This window comes from Mustelus asterias, chromosome 20 (assembly GCF_964213995.1).
Source record: "Mustelus asterias chromosome 20, sMusAst1.hap1.1, whole genome shotgun sequence".
NCBI lineage: Eukaryota > Metazoa > Chordata > Chondrichthyes > Carcharhiniformes > Triakidae > Mustelus > Mustelus asterias.
In genome coordinates, this window is record NC_135820.1 from 58,417,974 (window position 1) to 58,440,939 (window position 22,966).

At 39.2% G+C, this 22,966-nt stretch overlaps 1 protein-coding gene across 2 annotated transcripts in view; it reads left to right on the plus strand.

Annotated features, from left to right (window-relative positions):
* Positions 1-9,376: 9,376 nt before the first annotated feature.
* Positions 9,377-22,966, plus strand: part of asxl1 (ASXL transcriptional regulator 1) — a 101,510-nt gene continuing 87,920 nt past the window's right edge. Inside the window, exons 1-2 of one of the 2 annotated variants that reach the window (XM_078236631.1) lie at positions 9,377-9,931; positions 20,357-20,439. In XM_078236631.1, the coding sequence (XP_078092757.1) occupies positions 9,875-9,931; positions 20,357-20,439 (140 nt within the window). In that variant the 5' untranslated portion in view covers positions 9,377-9,874. The remainder of the gene's footprint in view (positions 9,932-20,356; positions 20,440-22,966) is intronic. The other variant, XM_078236633.1, reaches the window with a different exon arrangement.

A 22,966-nucleotide genomic window follows, 5' to 3' on the forward strand; every position in this document is an offset into this window, starting at 1 on the left:
CCTGATGTCTTGTTAAAAACTGCTGCTTGGCCTTACGATACAAATGTTTCAGTTTGGGGCTCCATACATACTTGCATTTTTTAAACTCTCTAAGCACAGAAAAAGCACCACCTTTTAAAGGGACAATGCAATGCTTTTTCCCGAACATTTTACAAACCCCAATCTACAATTACTCTACCCAACTTTGCAACAAATAGCTAAGGGTATAACTGAAAGAGACATTGGACTCTTGCTATGTTGAATGTGAAATTGCCCATATAGTACAAAACAGCAATCAACAAATCTAATAAGATGTTGAACAGTCAAAACAGTGGCATACAGATAAGAGGAGATATGATCAATTTTTTTAGTTTGCTAGTCAGACTGTACTGTTATTTTAATCTATGTGTTAATCTAAATGCTGCAACCAATTGTAAACTCATCAGATTTGTAGATAATCCTAAAATAAAGACCAAAAGCTCAGGAAAAAGGGGTAGTCAAAGATTTACACAAACATTTAATCTGTTGTACAATGCAAAAGGAAAATTAACAGTAAACTTTCTGCTGTGCAAACCAAAGATTGTGATATATTGCCATTATCGCACAGATCTTAAATTTTTTGTCATGTGACAGATTTAGGAATCTCCAAACCAATCTACCATTCCAGCATACATATGGAGATGCTGGCATTGGACTGCGGTAGGCACAGTAAGAAGTCTCACAACACCAGGTTAAAGTCCAACAGGTTTATTTGGTAGCACGAGCTTTCGGAGCGCTGCCTCTTCATCAGGTGAGTGGAGGGGATGTGTCTCCACTCACCTGGTGAAGGAGCAGCACTCCGAAAGCTTGTGCTACCAAATAAACCTATTGGACTTTAACCTGGCCTGTTGGACTTAAACCTGGTGTTGTGATTCTGGCATAGGAGAGTTAGAATACTAGAGCAATGGACTTTGACAAACTGGATAGATTTTCTCAATCTGTCCAATGAATCATCTACAATTCTGAATTTAGTACAAATTTCATGACTTGCCAATTCTCTGGTTTAGCCTTGATACTCTAAGCTTTTTGTGTAGCTTCTGAGAAAGGTTCTGGATACTTGCTGAAACAAAAGTTTTTGTAAAAGAAGTGTGAACATTCATGTTTTCAGGTTCAGTGCTGTGAAATCTCACAAATGCAAGGCACTAGTTTCAGGGCTTTCAGATCAACAAGGAACCCAAGGTGGAAAATTATTCTATACATCCATGGAATAAGGACGTCGCTGGCTGGACAGCGTTTATCGCCCATCCCTAGTTACCCAAGGGCAGTTGAGAGTCAACCACAATTCTGTGTCTCTCAGTCACATGTTGGCCAGACCAGGTATGGATAGCAGATTTCCTTCCCTAAAGGACATTAGTGAACTAGATGGGTTTTTCCGACGATCGACAATTGTTTCATGGTCATCAGTAGATTCTTAATTCCAGAATTTTTTTTTATCGAATTCAAATTCCACCATCTGCCATGGTGGGATTTAAACTTGGGTCCCCAGAACATTAGTTGAGTTTCTGGACTCATAGTCTAGCGATAATACCACTAGGCGGCAGTGGATGAGAATATTAAGCAAGCATCATGATTATTTGGTTTTCTTAGCTTTCAGTTTGTTATCTGCTGTTTTCCATTGCTGCCTCTTTTCTGTTTTTCAGGTGTGTTGCTCAAATGACTCCTATATTCATTGTGTCTCCTGTTGCTTTATAGTGTTGCTTACTGCTGTAAGGGAGGATTATCATGAGAAGCTGATGCATTCAGATTATTCTCATAGTTACCAGGTATGTGTTAATTATTGTTTGGCCAAATGATTTTATCAGAACACTGTGTACGGAGCATTTACCTGACAGAATTGGTTAGTACGAAATAAAACAACCCAAACTGCAATGTTTCCTTATATTTATTTTTGTCTATGTACAGCCCCTTAAAGACGACAGGAAAAATCTGAGTTCTCAGATGAATGTGAATTTACAATTTTCAGAGGAAACTATAAGCACTGCCCAAATTCCAGTCGGGATGAAAGCAAAATCAACCAATAAGGTAAGGACTCCTTAAACTTCCACAGTTGTCAAATAACTTTGAAGCATTTTCTTCTAATTTTACATGGATATTTGCATGTTTCATTTATTATTTTTTAATTGACAAGAAAAACTAACTTTACTTTAAAACACCAGGTTAAAGTCCGCTCACCTGATGAAGGAGCAGCGCTCCAAAAGCTCGTGCTACCAAATAAACCTGTTGGACTTTAACCTGTGAGACGACTTACTTTGCCTACCCCAGTCCCACGCCGGCAACTCCACATCTTTAGTTTAAAAGTGAGATTTCCTCATTGTCTAAAGTCCACGGACATTTAAAAAAATTAACGGCACAATTAGAATTTTATTTCACCCATATTTATTTTAAATATACTAATTATACTTTATGTTCAGGTAATGTTTTTAAAAAATTAAAGGTTATGTAAAGCATTCAGTTTTCCTATGTTGAAGTGATGCCAACAGTATAGAATGAGCAGCTGGTTAGTCCTTCTCATTTATCGGTAATAGTAATGCTTGTAGCACGGTTCAATATCTAAAAAATAGAGGAAGAGTTGGACAGCTCTAACCTCTTGCATTCACACTCTGTATCTTGGGTGGCATTTGTGCACGGTGTGTCATTGGTTGCAATAGCTCAAAATCTGGATAATGCAGCTTGAATAGCAGCTGGTATCATTGCAATGTATCTATGAGGTTTAGAGCTTTGTGGATAGCATACTCATAGATGTGGTTAACCCAGAGCTTCAGTGTGTGCAGGGAGAGAGGGACTGGGTGATCATTCGACAGTCAAGAAGAAAGAGGCAGGTAATGCAGGAGTCACCTGAGCGCATTTCACTGTCCAACCAGTTTTCAGTTCTGAATGCTGATGGAAGTGATATTTAATCTGGAGAGTGCAGCCAAACCAGTCCATGGCACCATGGCCTGCTCAGCAGTATAGGAGGTTACAAAGATGTCTGGAAGCACGTGATGATAGAAGATTTAATGCTTAAGTAAACAGATAGGCATTTCTGCGGCTGCAAACATGATTCCAGGATGGTGTTGCTTTCTTGGTGCTAAGGTCAAGGGTATCACTGAAGGGCGGCAGAGCACCCTAAGAGGGGAGGGTGAACAGCCATCAGTCATGATCCACATTGGTACTAGTGACACAGGCAGAAAGAGGACTGTGGTCTTGCAGGCAGATATTAGAGGTCCAGGTAGGAAATTAGCAATCAGGACCTCAAAAGTAGTAATCTTTTGATTACCCCCCAATGCTTCATGCAAGTGAGTATAGGAATAGGAGAATAAAGCAGATCAATCCATGGATGAAGATTTGGTGTAGGAGGCTGGCTTTAGATTCCGAGAACATTGGGACCAGCTCTGGGGGAAATGGGATCTGTACAAGCCAGACAGGTTGCACCTAAACAGAACCAGTACCAATTTATTTCCAGGGTAAATAGCTAGTCTGATTGCAGAGGGCTTTGAAGTAACTTGGCAGGGTATGGGAACTAAGAGTTAATATTGAAGATGAATACCAAGATATTAGTATTCTGGATATTGCTATTTGGCTAGAACTAAGGAACTAAAAAGATGCAATAATGTTGCTTTGTGGAGTGTATAGGCAACCAATTAGTAGGAAAGACGTAGAATAACAAATTGACAAGGAAATTACAGAAAAGTGTGAGAATTATCAAGTAGTTAGAATGGGGGGGACTTCAATCAAATATACACTGGGTTAACAGGAGTGTGTGAAGCAAGAGGTATTTTTATCTCAATATATTCAGGATTTATTGTGAAGCATCCTTGTGTCTAGTGTGACTAATTTAATTAAACTGGGGCTGGCTACCTGCAGGGTTGAATACATCGAAGTGTCGAGATGTGAAAGGCAGGCACTTCAAGTAAATATAGCCAAGTTGAATTTTCTCTAAGCAAATAAGACACAGGTAGAAATTTACATCAGAGCTAAAGAAATGTGTTCAGTTATTAAATTTTAAGTGGAAGTAAAAAGGGTTTACAACTTTGAAAAGGTCATAAACAAATGAGGTGAGGTTATTCAATTTTATTTTTCCTCAAAGTAGGGGCACTAGGGAAACATAAAAACAAATTATATTCTGGGAAAGGTAAATTTCAAAGAAGGAAAAGAAAGTGGCAGAAAAAAAAACTATTTAAGGAGAGAGACTGCAAGCTTGGGAATGGCTTTGGAAGATCTCCTGGAGTGTGTTCTGTGCTGGGACAGAACTGTGAAGAAGCAAGTTGGGTTTCCAACCAACCCAAAAAAGTATCTTTTTCCCCAGAAGTAGGCTTTTACTTAAATTTTTTTTGGAATTTCCACAGTAGCATGTGAATGAGAGAGAAGCCCTGCGACATATCTCCTCTACAGTAATGGGGTCGGTGCGGGGGGTGGGGGGGGGGGGGGGGGGGGTGCCTCATGGTAATATTACTGGACTTTTTTAATAGATTAAACATCTATAAGGGATTGTTACCTAAAGGGGGGGGGGTGTTTATTTGTGAGTCTTAACCAAATAGGAAATCATTTTGGAAGGCATTCTGTAAGACTAATTTTAACTGTGCAAATGTAATCTTGTGTCTTTAAGTTTTATTTTCTTTTGTCAATAAATGTTTTAATTTAATATTTAAAATCTCCAAAAGTGTTACTGGATTTTTTGTCTCCTGGTTTCAATGCACATGACTTCTTGTGGTAAAATACAAAAAGAGTTGTAATAGCTTGCTAAGTTTCCCTTGGGATTTGGTTTGCATGGCACTTACCACCTACCCTACTATGGCAACTCAGGTGGACAAGGTGGTCAAGAAGGCGTACGGCATGCTGGCCTTCATCGGTTGGGGCACTGAATTGGAAAATCATATTGCTGCTGTATAAGACTTTGGTTAGGCTGCATTTGGAGTATTGTGTACAATTCTGGTCGCCACACTACTGGAAGGATCTTGATGCATTGGAAAGGGTGCAGAAAGGATCTACCAGGATTTTGCCTGGTTTGGAGGATATGGACTATATAGAAAGGTTGAACAAACTTGGATTGTTTTCATCGGAGCGTTAGAGGATGAAGGGGGACCTGATAGAGGTTTACAAGATTATGACAGGCTTGGATAGAGTGGGTATTCAGAGTCTTTTTCCCAGGGTTGAAGGGTCAATTACTTGGGTCATAGGTTGAAATTGAGGGGGGAAAGTTTAAAAGAGATGTAAGGGGCAAGTTTCTCACACAGAGGGTGGTGAATGCCTGGAATGTGCTGCCGGGGGAGGTGGTGGAAGCAGATTCTATAACAACTTTCAAGAGGCATCAAAATAGATACATAAATAGGCAGGGAATAGAGTGATCTGGACCACATAGAGGCAAGAAAATATTAGATCAGAGAGGCATCTGTGTCGGCACAGACTTGGTGAACTGAAGGGCCTGTTCCTGTGCTGCACTGTTCTTTGTTCTTTGTTCATAACGAATGTAAAGAGGAGAGATGGGCAAGAGTTCCAAGAGTATGTTTAGGTGAATTTTTCACAGCAGTATGTTTATAATCCAACCAAAAAGGAGGCACTGCTAGACTTGGTTTGTGGGAATAAGGTGGCCAAGTGGGTCAAAGGTAGTAGGGGAGCATTTAGGAGTCAATGATCATCATATCATAAAGTCTGTATTGGCTGTGGAAAGGACAAGGAATGATCCAGAGTGAGAATAGTTAACTTAGGAAAAGTCAAATACAGTGGGGTGAGAATGGATCTGACCAAGATAAATTGGAATCAAAAGTTGGAAAGAAAATCTACAACTAATTGAATATAAAGGAGATATAGTTTGTGTACGGTCACGTTTGTTCCCATGAAGGGGAAAAGTGGGGCAAACAAATCTAGTGTTCCCTGGATAACAAAAGAGATAAGAGATTAAGATTAAGAAGAAAAGGTGTGCTTATGACAGTTATCAGATGGATAATATGATCGAGAATCAGGCTGAATGTTAAAAGGTTCAGAGGGGAATTGAAAAAGCAAATAAGAGAAGTAAAGAGAGAGTATGAGAAGAGATCGGCAGCTGATATAAAAGGGAATCCAAAGTCTTCTATGCACACATACCTCGTAAAAGGGTGTTAAAACAGCATGGGGGGCTGACTGGGACCAAAAAAGGGATTTACATATGGAGACATGAGGCACTGCTGAATTATTAAATGAATGTTTGGATCTGTCTTTACCAAGGAAGATGATACAGCATGGGTCATGGTGAAAGAGAAGGTTGTTCAGACACTTGAAGGATTTCAAATTAATAATGAGGAGATATTGGATAGACTGTCTCTACTTATAGTCAATAAGACAAAGGACCAGATGAGATCATAGAATCCCACCGTGCAGCAGGAGACCATACGGCCCATCGAGACTGTACTGGTCACAATCCCATCCAGGTCCTATCGCTATAACCCCGTGCATTTACCCTAGCCAGTCTCCCTGACATAAAGGGGCAATTTAGCATGGCCAATCTACCTAACCCGCACATCTTTGGACAGTGGGAGGAAACCAGAGCACCCGGCGGAAACCCACGCAGACACGGGGAGAACGTGCAATCTCCACACAGACAGTGACCTAAGCCGTGAGGCAGCAGTGCTAACCACTGTGCCACCCTGCCGCCCATCCCAGGGAAATGAGAATGGAAATTTCAGAGGCACTGGCCATAATTTTCCAATCTTCCTTAGCCTCAAGGGTGGTGCCGGAGGACTGGAGAATTGCAAACATTACACCCTTGTTCAAAAAAGGATGTAGGGATAAGTCCAGAAACTACAGGCCAGTCAATGGTGGGGAAACTTCTAGAAATGATAATTTGGGACGAAATTAATAGTTACCTGGGCAAATACAGATTAATTAAGGAAAGCCAGCATGGATTTGACAAGGACAAATCGTGTTTATCTAACCTACTTGAGTTTTTCAAGGAGATAACAGAGAGGATTGATGACGGCAATACTGTTGATGTGGTGTACGTGAACTTCCAAATGACATTCGATAAAATGCTGCACAATAGATTCAGGGGAAAAGTTTGAGCTCATGGGACAGAAGGGCAGAAGCAGAAGCAACATGAGTACAAAATTGGCTGAGCGATAGGAAACAGAGTAGTGGTTAATGGATGTTTTGTGAAGGTTTATAGTAAATTACCCCAGGAGTCAGTGTTTGGAACCCTGCTCTCCCTGATGTAGGTAAATGACTTGGACATTGGTGCACAATCTGAAAACTGGAAGCTGTGAACTATGAGAAAGATAGTGTAGAACTTCTAAAGGACACAGACAGCTTGGTGGAATGTTCAGACAAGCGACAGATACAATTTAATGCAGAGAAGTGTGAAGTGATTCATTTTGGTAGAAAGAATGCGGAGAGACAATCTGCTAAATAAAGGATACAATTCTAAAGAGGATGCAGGAGCAGAGAGACCTGGGTATATATATATATATATATGTGCATTATCATCGAAAGTGGCAGGACAGGGAGAGTAGTTAATAAATATAAAGTATTCTAGGCTTTATTAACAGGGGCAAAGAGTACAAAAGCAAGGAAGTTATGTTAAACTTATAGAAAGCACTGGTTTGACTTCAACTTGAATATTAGATGTGAAGACATTGGAGAGAGTGTAGAAATGATTCACAAGAATTGTGCCAGGGATGAGGAACTTCAGTTACGTGGACAGATTAGAGAAGTTGGGTCTGTTTTCCATGGAGAAGAAAAGGTTGAGCAGAGATAGAGATATTCAAAATCCGAAGGGTCTGGACAGGATAGGGAAAAACTGTTCCCATTGGTGGGAGGGTTGAGAACCAGAAGGTACAGATTTAAGGTAATTGGCAAATTAACTAACGGGGAAATTATGAAAAGCTTTTTCACGCAGTCAGTATGGGATGGCACAGTGGTTAGCACTGCTGCCTCACAGCGCCAAGACCTGGGTTTGATTCCCAGCTTGGGTCACTGTCTATGCAGTGTCAGCATATTCTCCCTGTGTCTGTGTGGGTTTCCTCCGGGTGCTCTGGTTTCCTCCTACAGGAAGAAAGACGTGCAGGTTAGGTGCGTTGGCCATGTTAAATTCCCCCTCAGTGTACCCGAACAGGTGCTGGAGTGTGGTGATGAGGGGATTTTCACAGTAACTTCATTGCAGTGTTAATGTAAGCCTACTTGTGACACGAATAAATAAACTTTATTTAGGATCTGGAATGCACTGAGTGAGGGTATGGTGGAGACAGATTGATTGGAGACATTCGAGAGGGAATTGGAACATTGTCTAAAAGGGAAGAATGAGCTAGGCTATGGGGATAAAGTGGATGCATGGCATTAAGTGAATTGCTCCTTCAAAGAGCTCGCACTGATTCAGGGGGTCGGTATGGTCTCCTCCTGCATTCCGTGATTCCGCTCCAAAACTCCCCACTTAATTCACAACATAAGACAAATTAAAAAAAACATTAATCGAACAATATTTTGTTTATTTAAGTTAAGTACTTTGTAAATGCTATTTATTAACATTGCAAATGGAACTTCTTTTGAATCCAGATGGTCTTAGAAATTGTATCTCTGAATCAGATTAATGAAGCAAGATATATTTGGAGCATGTAGTTAAGAAGTGGATGTGGGCGTGCTTTTATTGACAAGGGAATGCTTGATGCTGACCCTGAATATTAAAATAGAAATGTTACATTCCACAGTGCGACAGCCCACCTTCTTAAACAGAATTTAAAAATCCTTCTGTTTTAGATAATTGCTTTTTAAACCGAACCATATTTAATTGACCAACTTTGTGGTTTGCACGATTTGTTTCTTCTTTTAATTCGACAGATGAACTTATCTGGCGAGACATTATTTTATGGTTAGAAATTCTGATTGAGATTTTGGGACGGGAAAGGGGACATGTCTATCTTTCTGCAGTGCACGGACAGCATGCTTTTTTTAAAGGTTGACAAAAATATTTGGGGCGAAGATTAATATCTGTGCGCACTCGGCATTGAATGCTTGTGAATGTGTTTCCCCTCCACCGCCTCCCCACCCACCCCCCAGCTTATTGTTAACCAGAAACATCATCAGGGCTCTCCACAAGTATGTTGCGGAGCGGCGAGCATCGCCCCGCAGTGTCAGCGGCGGCAGCTAGGTGGCGAGTGTGTGCACTGGAGAGACAGAGAGAGCGAGAGAGAGGAGTGCGCAGAGGTAGCCGGGAATTGTAGTCCACGCCGCGGGGAGTCGGCCATCTTGAGCGAGGGAAGCGCTCGGGCGTCGAGGACTACAAAGCCCAAGAGCGCATTGCGCGCGCACCCGAGGGGGGGGGGAGGGGAACCAACTCGCCCCCCCCCCCGCTAAACACTCCTCAGAGCGGGTTGTTGTATAAGGAGCGTCTCCCCCTCCCCTTCACATACACACACACTCTCGGTGTAGTCTGCGAGGCTTGTACAAAGTCATAAACAGGCGACCCTCCGCTGAATGTTGGAGAGCGAGAGAGAGATAAATATATAATTTTTTTAAAAAGCGGTGAGGAGAAAAAAAAGAGCGGTTGCTGCGGCTAATGACGTCAGTTGCACTTTGGCCCTGTTTTCATGATGGCCGTTTGCGTCGCCTAGAAGCCCCGGGAGCTGCAGGAGGGAAGGAGTGAGGAGAGAGAGAGAGAGCAGGCCCGGCCCAGCCCAGACCAGACACCGTCCAACTGCAAACTGCACCCAGCCGCCTTCTCAACACACACACCCCACCCACAGAGATTGTGTGGAAACCATCAAGAGATCTTGGTTCTTTTTTTTTTGTGTGTTGTTGTTTTTTGTGTGTTTGAAAAATTTGGACCAGCAAGAAAAAAAAACACGAGAGAGAAGCCGCCTAAAGAAAGAGAGGAGGGAGAGAAAAATATAAAAGAAGAAAGAGGGGGAAAAAAATGAAAGACAAGCAGAAGAAGAAGAAGGACCGCACGTGGGCTGAGGCTGCCCGCATGGTAACTAAAACTAAGCCGTTTGGGAAGAGGAGATTTTTTTTTCATTCACCCCCCCCCCTCTCTCTTTCAGAGCCATTTGAAATGGGTTCATGACCCGATGGGGGGCGGGAGCTTGGCTCCTCTAACAATAATAATGTAGCAATCAAAACTCTCCCAGCACATGTTTATTCTGTATGTGTGTATATGTGCGTGTTTTGTGTGTGTATATATATATATGTGTGTGTGTGGTTTTGTCCTGTCTTGTGTGTCACCCACCAACGCATCTCCCTGCTAATAATGCTTTATTTTTCAAATGTCTCTCTCCCTCCCTCCCTGGTCCCCGCCTTTTTTTTTAACGAGGGGTTCAAGTTTTGGGGAGGCAACTATATATATATATATATCTAGTGTGTTTTCCAGTTTATTTTTGTTTTAAATGCATTTCTACAAACGAGCATACCAGCATTTGAATGCGCATCATGTAAATGCTACACACAGACATGGTGAACCTCAATTATCCATGTTGTGTGCATGTTCTTTTTTGCTGTTGTCGGATGTTCCTACAGTAAAAGCTCTTTTTTGCGGGCAGGAAGAAAGGGGGGGGGGGAAACTAGTAAACTGTCCCCCTCCCCTTTTATTCTTTCTGGCATATGTGGTGAAATTTAATATGTGATGTAATTTAATATGTGATGTATTATTGTAGTCAGTGAGTCATTTTTCTTGTAGTTTGCTTTGTAGTGTCGAAAGCCAGCCCATAGCTATGCAGACCAGGGCTCCTGCCCATAAATGAATTACACGCTGTGTAATGTTACTAGTTGGGCTACGTCCGAGACTTGAGCGTGATCCTCACGGCATGCTTGAAAGTTGTGGAATTCAGCCTTCGGTTGGTTATGAAGCATTGCTGCTGTTTACAACCCCCTCCCCGCCCCCATCATTTAATTGATTACTATTACAGGCGGTTAAAATAATCTTCAAAATACATTCGGTGTTGTAGTTAAATTTGTGGATGTTGAGCATCAAAGTCCATGTCATAAGATTGTGTGGCATGTGTTTTCTTTAACCACATTATGTTGTCATCGCGCCTTATACATTATACATTGTCAATAGCATTGCTTACAAATAGATATTCATGTACTGTGCCATACCATCTACACAATCATTATTTTGAATACCAATTTGAATAACTTGGAGTTTATGGGTTTTACATTAATCATACATTTATGGGTATTAAGTGATAGAATTTCCTATTCATGTAAATTCTTGGTGCAAAACTTTTAAGCAACACGGTTGTTGATTCTTGGGTATGAATCATTTGATGTGGATTAGGTTGCAGTAAGCTTATGCTTATAGGGTCATTGAAGGAAGACATCCCACAATGCTGTATGTTTTCTAGAAACTGCTTCATTGGAATCGGGCAGTAACTCAATCTTTTGGGATTTAAATGGTTGCTTTAAAGCTTTTCATTTCCCTTACCTTTGTATAGCGTTGATTTCAAGGAACAGTTTTTCCGCGTTGAACCAACAATGGCTACCACCATGGACTATTTAATGCTGCAACCAAAGTATCATGATATTTACATTCAAAATTTCTTGTAGATTACTGCCTCATAATGATCACCATAGAACTAACAATCTAGTGAGTACCCTTGTAACACATAAAAGAACGTTTGTCAATATGTTTAATATTTAATTGAATTATGATACTTTTGGAAGCATCAAGAACATATTCCATAATATGTCTTGCAGGAAAAATAAAGGGGGTGGCACAGTGGTTAGCACTGCTGCCTCACAGCGCCAGGGACCCAGGTTCAATTCCCAGCTTGGGTCACTGTCTGCACGTTTTCCCCATGTCTGCATGGGTTTCCTCTGGGTGCTCCGGTTCCTTCCCACCGTCCGAAAGACGTGCTGGTTAGGTGCATTGGCCATGCTAAATTCTCCCTCAGTGTACTCAAATAGGTGCCCTGAGTGTGGCGATGAGGATTTTCACAGTAACTTCATTGCAGTAAGCCAACTTGTGACATTAATAAATAAACTTTAAAGTTATTCACTTTCCCATTTGATGCAGTGTCCATAATTACTTTCAGCATGGTGCTTTAATGGAGAATCTCACAATCCATAAAAATGTGCTCAAAGGGGAAAGCCATATATATGTCTGAACTAAAATTCTTTGTCTTGAGCTACACTGAAGCAACTGTGCTGGAGTTTTTCTGGTGTATCCTTATGAATTTCTAGTTGTCTCTTATCTTTTTCCTTCCTCCAGGGCAATTATAAGGACAGAGCATCAGGCAATCCATCTCTACCCCAAACACAAGTTTTTGTTTTATTTGTCTCATGCCTGCAATGGTATCCCTTTCTTTTCAGATACTAAAACTGCTTTACATGGGAATGGGTGTCCAGTGACCAATCGTTGTCAAATTTATTTCCCCAGGATAGTAATGGTAACCAGTCGTTACGAGTAGCAACACCAGCATCCTACATGGTGGCAGACAATAAGTTCAACTTGGAAGCAATGAAATGTTTATATGTTTTTAAAAAAAAACTATTCAAACTCTTCCAAAAAGTGGGTTAAATAGTGGGTTTAGTGTCACTGAGTTAGATTTTGAGTGGGCAGTTTATTTACCTAGTAAACTTCTTACACTCTATTAAGGTTGATGTTTAAAATCAGGCACTATATACCAAATTACTGCCATCATTAAAAATGGTTTTGCTGTTGCTTCCGAAACTATTGCTGTATATTTTCAAATTCTGACTCTGGAGACTTGAGGTACATCTTCGGTACTTGTGACCGGCTATAATTAGAAAAATCAACACTATGGCTTTTTAAATTTTACATAAAGTTATTGAGCCAGAATTTGCTGCCAAGGTAATGGGCTTACGGCACTTGCCATTATTTATGCACAAATTGTACAGCAATATTGGGGGTGGGGAGGAGACACACGCAAATCAAACTGAACGTCATGAAGTTGCTGTCTGAGTTGTTCCATTCGGCTGTTAGCTTCACAATGTCAGTCTGCATTACGTTGCCATATTTCTGTGGTAGATACAAATTAAACTTGCTGCAGAAAGTTGGGTCTAATTCATTTCAGTCGAAGTAAACTCTTCATGCTGTGATAAGTCTTAATTACTACAAAATAGATTCTTGGGCATTGAAAATTAGCTAGTGTAAGTGTGGAATCTCATTCCATCTCGTCTTAATTGTTGATTTTCTAAATATAACTTTTTAAAAATACTATTCCTTTCTGCCACTCTCTCAAATCAAACTACTTTCCCTCTTTTTAATTTCGCTTTCTGACTCTGATTTGACATTCACCCACTCTAGTTTGCACTCCCTCCTTGATTCTTGTGCTGTTTGTTTCACAATCTTTCAGTCTGATTAAGGAGACATACAGTTGCTTGCCTTTTTCATTCTGGTTCCAGTTATTCAATTTCTCTTGCTGCATTATTATCCGCTTGCAATTTTAGAAATTTGCCAGATATAAAAAAAAGACAAAAGCGAGAGCAAGTTTAATTTAACAAATGGTTTGAGACGATCTGCTACAGAGACTTGTGTCCTGTTCTCTTCGGTTTTGACATTTTGAATGTCTTCAAATCCAAATGTCATAATTAGTCAAACCTGAATAACAGTTAAAGATAAATACAAATGAGGGAGACTTTGGCCAAAGTAGTTGATCCTTCTATTTAAAAAAAAAACCTGTTGTTTACCTCCAGTCAGCATCTAACTACTTGACTGGTCCTCGAGATTTCGGTCCCATTACTCTAGCTGGAAAATCATTCCCATTGCTAATCATTTTATGTGAAGAAATACTTCCAGGTGTCCTTTCTGAACCTGCTTTGTGCAAATTATTTGCCTTACCTTGTCCTGCTGCCCCAATTTAACTTGCAATAGTGCTGTGGATTAACCTTTTATTTCAGTCAGGAGTGTAGTACATACCTCTTTGGCTCCATTTACATTTGCCTGCTTTCAAGCCTGGAGTCCAAGTTTTCTTAACTTTACCTCATAATTCTGCAATCTGACCCTAGAGATTGGCCATGTATCCTATTCTGTGTCATTCCCAGGGCTTAGTTGTCCTTTCGGTTTTAACCAAACTGAATGAGATGCTTAGACAGTTTCAGCATTAGTGGCACTTTTGCAATGTCTGAAGTAAATGCAGAAATTGACTATTGCTTTTTCCACCTGTGAAAGCAGACTTAAAGCAGTACTTTCTAAAAAAAAATACATGGCACTGTGGATTGCTGAAAACTTTCCCATTCAACATATCTTCTAATAGTTGTACTAGTGTTAATGCTGACTAAAACAAGTATGTTTCGGAATTCGTCACTTTAACTAATGCTTTTGATGAGACTGGTTATACAATGCAAGTTAGCGCTGATAAATAGTACTCTTGAGTGTGTTGGATGACTATATATCGGCATTACTCATATGGTATACACTATAAATGAGAAGGGTGTCAAGTTCAGTGAAAAGCACATGTTGAATTCCAGATTCTGACAGAATCGCAGAATTGTTACAGCACAGAAGGAGGCCATTTGGCTTGTCATGTCTGTGCCAGCTTTCTGCATGAGAGATTCACCTAGTTCTGTCCTCTTTCATTCTCTCTGTAACCCTGCACTTTCTTTCCTTTCAAATAATCAATTTCTCTCTTGAATGCCTCAAATGAACTTGCCTCCACCAGGCAACACATTCCAGATCTTAACCACTTGATCTGTGAAAAAGTTGCTCCTCATGTCTCCATTGCATCTTTTGCCAATTACCTTAAATCTGTGCCCTCTCATTCTTGATCCTTCCAATGGTGGGACCGTTCCCCATCTACTGTGTACAGACCCCATGTGATCTTGAATACCTCTATCAAATCTCCCCTGTCCTCCAAGGAAAACCATTACAATTTCTCCAATCTATCGATTTTACTGAAATTCTTTATTCCTGGCGCGATTCACATGAATCTCTTCTACATTTTGTCTAATATCTTCACATCTTTGCTAAAGTGTGATGGCCAGAACTGGATGCTGACTCCAACTGAGAATGTGATACAAGTTTAACAGAACTTACTTATTGTCTTTGCCCCTATTAATCAAGTTTAGGATACTATTAGCATGCACCAACATCTTTAGAGCTATATTAATTTTATGAAATATATAGCATTGTCTTAGAATCAGTGTCATTGCTTCAGTTTCCACATTGATCTGAAATCAGAATTTATATGCCAGTTTTTTTAAAGCATTGGCTGAAGCTATATTCCTGATAAAGTACTTTATATCGACAAAATTGGCACTTGGATATTCCCCTTAATGTCCCAAAAATTTCCAAAATAGTTTTCAGTAGTTTGTTAAATTTGTATAAGGCTGAAATTAGACTGTACCTGAAGCTGAGGTGTAGCCAAAAAGACTAGAATTTTACAATGTATTGTGCCCATTGCAAATCAGAACTGCCTGTTTGGAGAGAGCAAATTACTTGTATTCTCAAACTAAATAAAAATATTTGTACTAAATTTATAAAAGTACTCTAGATGCTCACTTGGGGACTTGAAGCCAAAATGGAGTTGAACTGGTGTAGAACCTAAACTGAGATGTTTTCCCAGAGGAACATTGGTTGGATTTAGTATGCTCCAGTGTCAGGTTGGGACTTAATGGGTTATACAGCCAGATTCCTGTTGGTACACACCTGACGCTGCTGCTTAACATGAACCCATGACCATTGAAATAAACCACTGTAGATGACTATAGTCAATATTTTTCTTTTACCTTCTGTTATGGGGCAGGTTAGCTCAGTTGACTAGATGGCTTGCGTGTGGTTCAGAATAGTGTCAACAGTATGCGTTTGAGTCCCATTTTGGCTGAGGTAGACTTGGGACCTCAAGGCCTCCTCGCCCTAGCCCGAGTGTGGAAGGCAATTCTGAACCATCACTGACAAAAACTGTCTATTAGCAGACAATGAGCCAAGGACTTGCCTTTGGGCAGAGCACCTGTGAAGAAACCTCTTGTAGCATTTAGCATTCACTTTGCCAACGTTTTACATTTGGTACTTCTGTAATTTGGCTCGATGAAGAACAATGCCCTTGTGCTCATTTAATGAGTTTAGTGTACAAAAACTAAGCTCCCTACTACAAAATCAGTAATTTTAAAACTTGTAATTTCGTTGGTATAAGAGAACTGGTTTAGAGTAATATAAACATGATCTAAACTACAGCAGTTCAAAATCAAGGTGATTTGCTCCTAGGTCTTTATGAACTTCAAGTTGAAGTCAGGCTGACTGAATTCTCCCAAGTGCTGAACTTGTTCTTGCCATGTCCATTATAGCATCATTGAGATTTGGGTAACGTTTACGTTAGTTAACTGGAAAACATTAAAACAAATATTCTCTGCCTCCCAAATTTCAGTTAATATCTAGGTTTCATCAGTTGTGCATGTCTTAAGTTTGATATTTTCATGACTGTAGCAGATTCCAATGATCTTGAGTTGTCTGTACTTGAAGCAGCATGTTGCTATTGTATCTGAGCACTATTGTGTTCAGTTATTTATTGTATAGGTCGTATGTGCTTGATAACCTTTCTACACTGGTCTTTAGATGTAGAGCCTATTATTGGGAAAGGGTGTGTGAAGGAGCAGGATTGTAATTTGGATGTAGCTTAACTAGGAAGCATATGGGTACGATTTTACTTTTGTTTAAATTTAGAGCTTCGTGTGTCATGAGATGAACTACAGCTGGTTGTCTGTAGGTCTGGATTTGTCTACTTACTGTAAATGCCTTTTGTCTGGGGGTACAGCATTACTGATTTGACATGTTAATTTTCAAAACGGCAATTGCAGTCTTTCTCTGACCATTGTAATGTTTAGTTTTGATTTTTCTAACTAAGACTCATTGCTCAGAAGGGAATTTACTTATTGTGTGTTCTGAAACAGCAAGCTAGAATATATACCACCAACTCCTGCCCTCCCACCCCCTCCCCTGACCATCTTGCCAGTATGCCTACGTTTTAGTGTGGAATTTATTTCTAAATGCACAAAAACATGTTTATTAGTGAGCAAATCAGTAGTTTACTGTCACAGAGAAAAAAAGGAGTCCGTGGATGATGCATATTTCCAAAGAATAAAGGGAATAAGTTTATAAGATGTCAAACAATAAAGTCCAATACTTTGATTTTTTTCTCTAGTATTCTCTTCTGTAGCAGATTAATAAATAGAATAATTACATCTTTTCAAACAATTTACTGTCCATCTGATTTGTATGTAGTTTTTTAGAGCGACAAACTTAAAAATATATATCTTGTTTACATCTTTCTTCACCCAATATCTCTGCAAAAATACTTAAATTCAGAACCTTCCTCCAAATTTGAATAATGGCTTAATCCTTGCAATTGTTTGTGTACATGTGAAATTATTGCCTTTCAACTCCTGTGTAAACACAAAATCAGTTATGATAGACATTTAGATTACTTTGCAAGATATGAAGGTTCTCTGCTCAAATTTATAATTGACCATTTCATTTGTCATATGTAACCTGCTATGAATGGCCTCTTGGAAAGTTACTGAACAGTTTTTCATTCAATTTGTCACAAGCAACATGATAGGAAATCTGCTGAGATATATGGCAGGACATTTTTCAAAATGCAATATTATACAAATGTCATATTTAAAAACTGACCTGAACTCTAATGGTATGAAGGAGTTCACTTCAAATTAATTCAGAAAGGTGCAAGAGTTGCTAAAATTGATCCTAATGTGACCATAACACTAAGCTGCATTTTTGCTTTAGAATATTAAACTAAGTATTACATGGTATAATTTTCCTGTCCTTCTTAAAATAGTATATCTTCTAACTTGTAGCAAGCAGTGCCAGGGAAACCTTTGTGATAAGTGATTGGGGATACATGATAAATGACCTCAACTGGATTCAGGACATTTTCATGAATGTTTGAAGCTTTGGGTGGTTAAAATCTGAAGTGACAAATCTGAACACTTTATTTTGATACATATAAAGTAACTGCTTCCATATGCGATTTTGAAATTTGTTTATAATCAAACAATGAATCTACATTAGTGCAATTGACTAGAATACTATAAATACTTGAATACTCTACCTGACTTCTCTTCCTTCCAACAGACTTTTTTTCAAATAAATTTGGCAGCTTGTCATCTTAAACAGTGTTTTCTGATCTGTAGACTTGGTAATTAAGTACTGACATTACAACTCCCAAAATCAGAGTGCGCAGCACAATGTTAAAGATTAGTTTTTTTTTGGAAGTGGCTCTTGGGCCGTGAATGTTCAGTGTACAGATTATTTAAGATTCCGAGTTCCATGGTTCACTGCCTCTTAGCAAATCACTCTCCTCTGAGCAAATTTTGGTTTTTTGATTCTTTATGAGCTGAAATGTAATTTTTCTAAAATCGTGCTTTGAAAGGAGAAAAAGTGATGCTTATTTCAAGTGATACAATTATAAATTCATGTTATGGGTTTGCTTAAGATACCCTGAGAGTTTACATCTTCAGCCCTGCGGATGAAGCACAACATTGGGTTAAATTTGCAGTGGAATCATGATGAAATATTGCCAGATGCTCCTTTACAATGGTGCTAATGAAATGTAGACGGTCTAGTACAACTGAGAAGGTTGCAAACCAGAAAAGATAATTAACCCTTCCAGGCTGCTTTTTGATTCTTAACAGATCTGTTCATTTTAGTCCATGTCTTATTGTGCATGTTGTTTTGTGATAGATTTTTGTTTTTGCCTTGTTCAAATGAGCGAGTGGTGTGTGCGTATAATTTTTTCCCCCTATTTCTGTGGGGAAGTACCTCACTTACATTTGGGGCCTCCCCTGACTGCGCTGCTCACATCATGAAAATTCTGTACTTTACATTAGATACTCATGAAGCATTCAGTTAGGGTTATTTATGTTGTGGTATAACTGGGACTGGGTGTTTTCCAGTAACAGTCTTGCAGTACAGTTGCAAATATATTTTCTGAAATAATGTGGTTTTTGCATTGTATCAGGCTGCAACATTAATGATTTATATATTTGTGGGGAAGAGAGGTAAACCTTAGAAAAAGGGAAATGTTGGATATACAAAACAGCTCTGTTTGAAAGAGCAAGGACAGATTAACACTTAACTGGAGACCTTTAACCAGAACCCAAGCTTTGGTTATGTAGCATTTGAATTACAAAATTGAAGCCCTCAAAATTCTGTCCGAGTAACTTTACAGTTTCCACAACAGTGCCAAGAACTGTCAAACCCTCAATTTTTCCTGACAGTTTCACTCCCACCATCCAGAAGTCTTAACCAATAATATTACATGCTTTATAGAGAGAACTGACAAGTCAGTTATTTCTGTCCCCACATAGTTATTTTACACATCTTCAGTCACTGTGATCGAGATGTACATCAGTTAGGCTAAACAATATGCACATAGAATTTAATCATGTTCATTCAGTGTTACTGCTTTTGGAATGATTTATAGCGCTTGTGAATTGTTAGTTTGCACTATTGTTTTCTATGGCACCAGACTTGGATTCTGGGTGCAAAATAATGGCACATGGCTAAGTATTTTGGTGAGGAGCATTTACCTTATCAAAACTTCAGCTAGAAATCTTGGCAAGACTCTTCATGTTTAGGAAGTCAACATGCTAGTTATTTTGAACCCTGATCTGTGCTTAAACATCTGCAGAAGTTGCATTGTTTTAATTTCTCTAAATGAAACTTTGGTTTTCTTCTTGTCTGAGTGTCATGCAGTGTAGTACAGTCCCAGACAGACTAGGACGCTTCCAGTTCTAAACCATAATATTGCAGGGATCCATGCATTTGTACATAAATTATAGTTTCAGCATCTCTGGACTAGAAAGGGATTTCATTGTCTTGTGACCACAGCTGTAAAGTTTGTGCATGTAATAGTCAGGATTATGCTAAGTTGTAAGGCTTCTTTAGAAAATAGCCTAGCGCCATTTGTCAACTTGGCTTTTGATGAAAAACAGTCATTTGGTTGAAGTACCAGAGCATTGCCACTGTTTGTTCTATCAGAGACTGTATTCTGTACGTGTTGCTGTTATCGCGAGGGGATAAGTAAAAGTATCTTTCGGTATATCTGTGGTGGTGAATTTATCTTCGATCAGAGGACAGATGATAAACTGAGCCCTTTATCCCTATGGTGGAAGATGTCTTAATTTAAATTTAAAAGGCTGGTTTTGTTATGACTAAGATGATAGTCCATTAGAATGCACAATGCACTATAAATTATTCTACTGTCTTCAGCTTTTCAAAAAGTGTCAATTTACAAGGGTCTTCCTATAAACTGTATCTTAAATATTAATGTGGCCATAGTTTGCAAATTGACTAATTGCTTTAAAGTCCTGTGGATTAAAGAACCTGCATCACGTATATTGCTGCACATGATCTTTTTCTTTTCAACCTTTTTGTGCTGTCAGGTAATGGTTGACTTGGATTTCAGTACATATCTGTCCACAGGTGTTGGAAAATTACTCAGATGCTCCAATGACCCCCAAACAGATTCTGCACGTTATAGAGACTGAAGGACTCAAAGAAATGAGGTCAGTTGTGGTGAATGGATTTGCTAGGAAAATGTCAATGGGTTTTTTAAAAATATAAATGCTGAATTTGAAAGCAGGGAAGAGTCCTATATGACCTAGTCTCCCCTTGTAACCTACAGTAATAGATGGGAATCTTTTTGAGGATTGTTTTATTTTAGATTTGAATCCTAAAGTTATAACTTTTAAAGTCTTTTTGTTTTCCTTGCACATGGCCATTATTGACACTGATGTTTGAGCCTGCTTTGTACATTTTCTCCATGGAAATCATAGAGTCAGTAGATAAAATACCCAAAGCCTGTCCAACATCTACAAGGCACAGGTCAGGAGTGTGTTGGAATACTTGCCTGAATAAGCGTGTAGCTCCCAACAACACTGAAGAAGCTCAACACCATCCAGGACCAAGTAGTCCACTTGATTGGCAGTCCATCCACAAACATTCACTTCTCCATCGGCCGAGCGCAGTGGTACAGTTCCTGCGATGTGTGCCATCTACAAGATGAACTGCAGGAACTCCTAAAGGCTCCTTAGATAGATAATAATTTCCATATCCATGAGCACTACAATCTAGAATGACAAGGGCAGCAGATGCACGGGAATACCACCACCTGGAAATTCCCCTCACATACCATCCTGACTTGGAAATATCTTGGCATTCCTCACTGTTGCTGAATCAAAATCCTGGAACTCCCTCCCTAACAGCTCTGGGTGCATATCTAACGTGGACAACAGCAGTTCAAGAAGGCAGTTCACCACCACTTTCTCAAGGACAATAAATGCTGACCTAGCTAATGATGACCACATTCCATAGATTATTTTTTTAGAAAGTGGGACTTACTAAACTTCCCAGGGTACATTATCAAAGAAGTCGATGTTGAGCAGTAGAAGTGTTATTACTTGTCAGTTTGTTTTTAAAAAGATTTCTATAAGGTAGGGCTAAAAGGCTGTACAACAGCTGGCAGTGCAAGCTAAAGGGAGGACACTATAGAGTTGGAAGACAGTGGCACACAGATTGTGACATGAAGCTGGAGACAGTCACAGAAGTAGACTGGAACAAGGCCTTTGAGATTTGTAAATGAGAATTTAATCACGCAGCAATCCTGTGGAGATCATTAAGGGCAAGGATTGTGGGGAACGATACAAGGGTCCATTTTGTTGGAGTTTTGGATGAGTAGGAGTGTATGTAAGGCTCAGCAAGGAGGATGTTGGAAAGGTCAAGACAAAGGCTACATCCAATGACCAGATCAATATCTAATAAAACCCATTCAAGCCTTGGCTCAAATGTCAGTCATATTTGAAATTTGAACCCCAGTTTATGGAATGGACGTTCAACAGTCTCTGTAACTAGAACAGTTAGGCGCTGTACTCTGATTTTTAATGGATGTTGAAGACTTGCTTATTCAGTTGTAAGAAAGAAAAAGGCTTAAAATTATCAATTGTTTCAGTCAATGTTCGATTTTTGTTCCAAGGAGGCAGTCAAAACACAGTTCGTATTAAGTATTGTCTATTTCTCCCATATGCCTCATTTAAATGGCCATTAATATTCAGATGCCCCATATTTGTAGTCAATTACTGCCTGACTCACTTCCATTTTAGCAAGCAATTGTTTTATTTGTATCTCGATAGGGAAAAAAAACAAGAAACAAATACTTGGATTGATATAGTGTTTAAAACATGCACTTCAAATGTCAAAATGTTAATGCCCAATTAGTTACTGACTTGCAAAGATATTTGTTGTGTAGACAAGCAAGGTAAATGGAAATTTCTTCTGCTCAAGGCCTCCAGTTTATGGTGAGGAAGTCATATTCTATTTAATTACATGGGATTCTGGAACTACTTCTTGGGGTTTCGAGGATTGTGTTGTACAGCTTTGTGCGTGAAAATCACACATCAGTGGTGTTCTGTGTAGTTAATGTGTTGTTAGTGATTTAAGTTTGACATTCTGCAAATTCATCCTGACGGTTAACAAAGAAAAATTTTAATCCCTAAATGTGATTTTCTATGAGCCTCTTGCACTGCTGAGCTCAGTATCTCTACCTAATCATTTCTTGGTTGCTATCTTACTGATGATTTTAATACAGTTAGAAACCAAAGAAATCAAACCAAATATTTTAAGATCCATTAATGTAAGAATAATTTTACAAGCTCCTTAATTAAACAGTTTTATTCAGCATCTGGTAAATTCCAATTTAATTTCAAGTTGTATTTAATAAAATAATATAAATTACAAAACATTTTTCCTATGGTATGTTTTACTTTGGTAATATATGTTAGATAGCACTAATCGTTGTTTTTTCTTTTTCATGTCCGTGTTTTTGATGCAATGGCTGTAGAAGGTAAGCACCAGTTAAGCCAAAAATATGCCGATAAATACAATTTTGTATTTGTATAACTTGTCAAAATACAAGAGTAAATTTCTGTTTAGAACATTATGGTAATTTGTAATTCTTCGCACTGCTAGGAATGCATTGGTAGCAGATGATTATGATTGCCCTTCTAGCAACTGCTGCTGCACAATAGTGATTTGTGA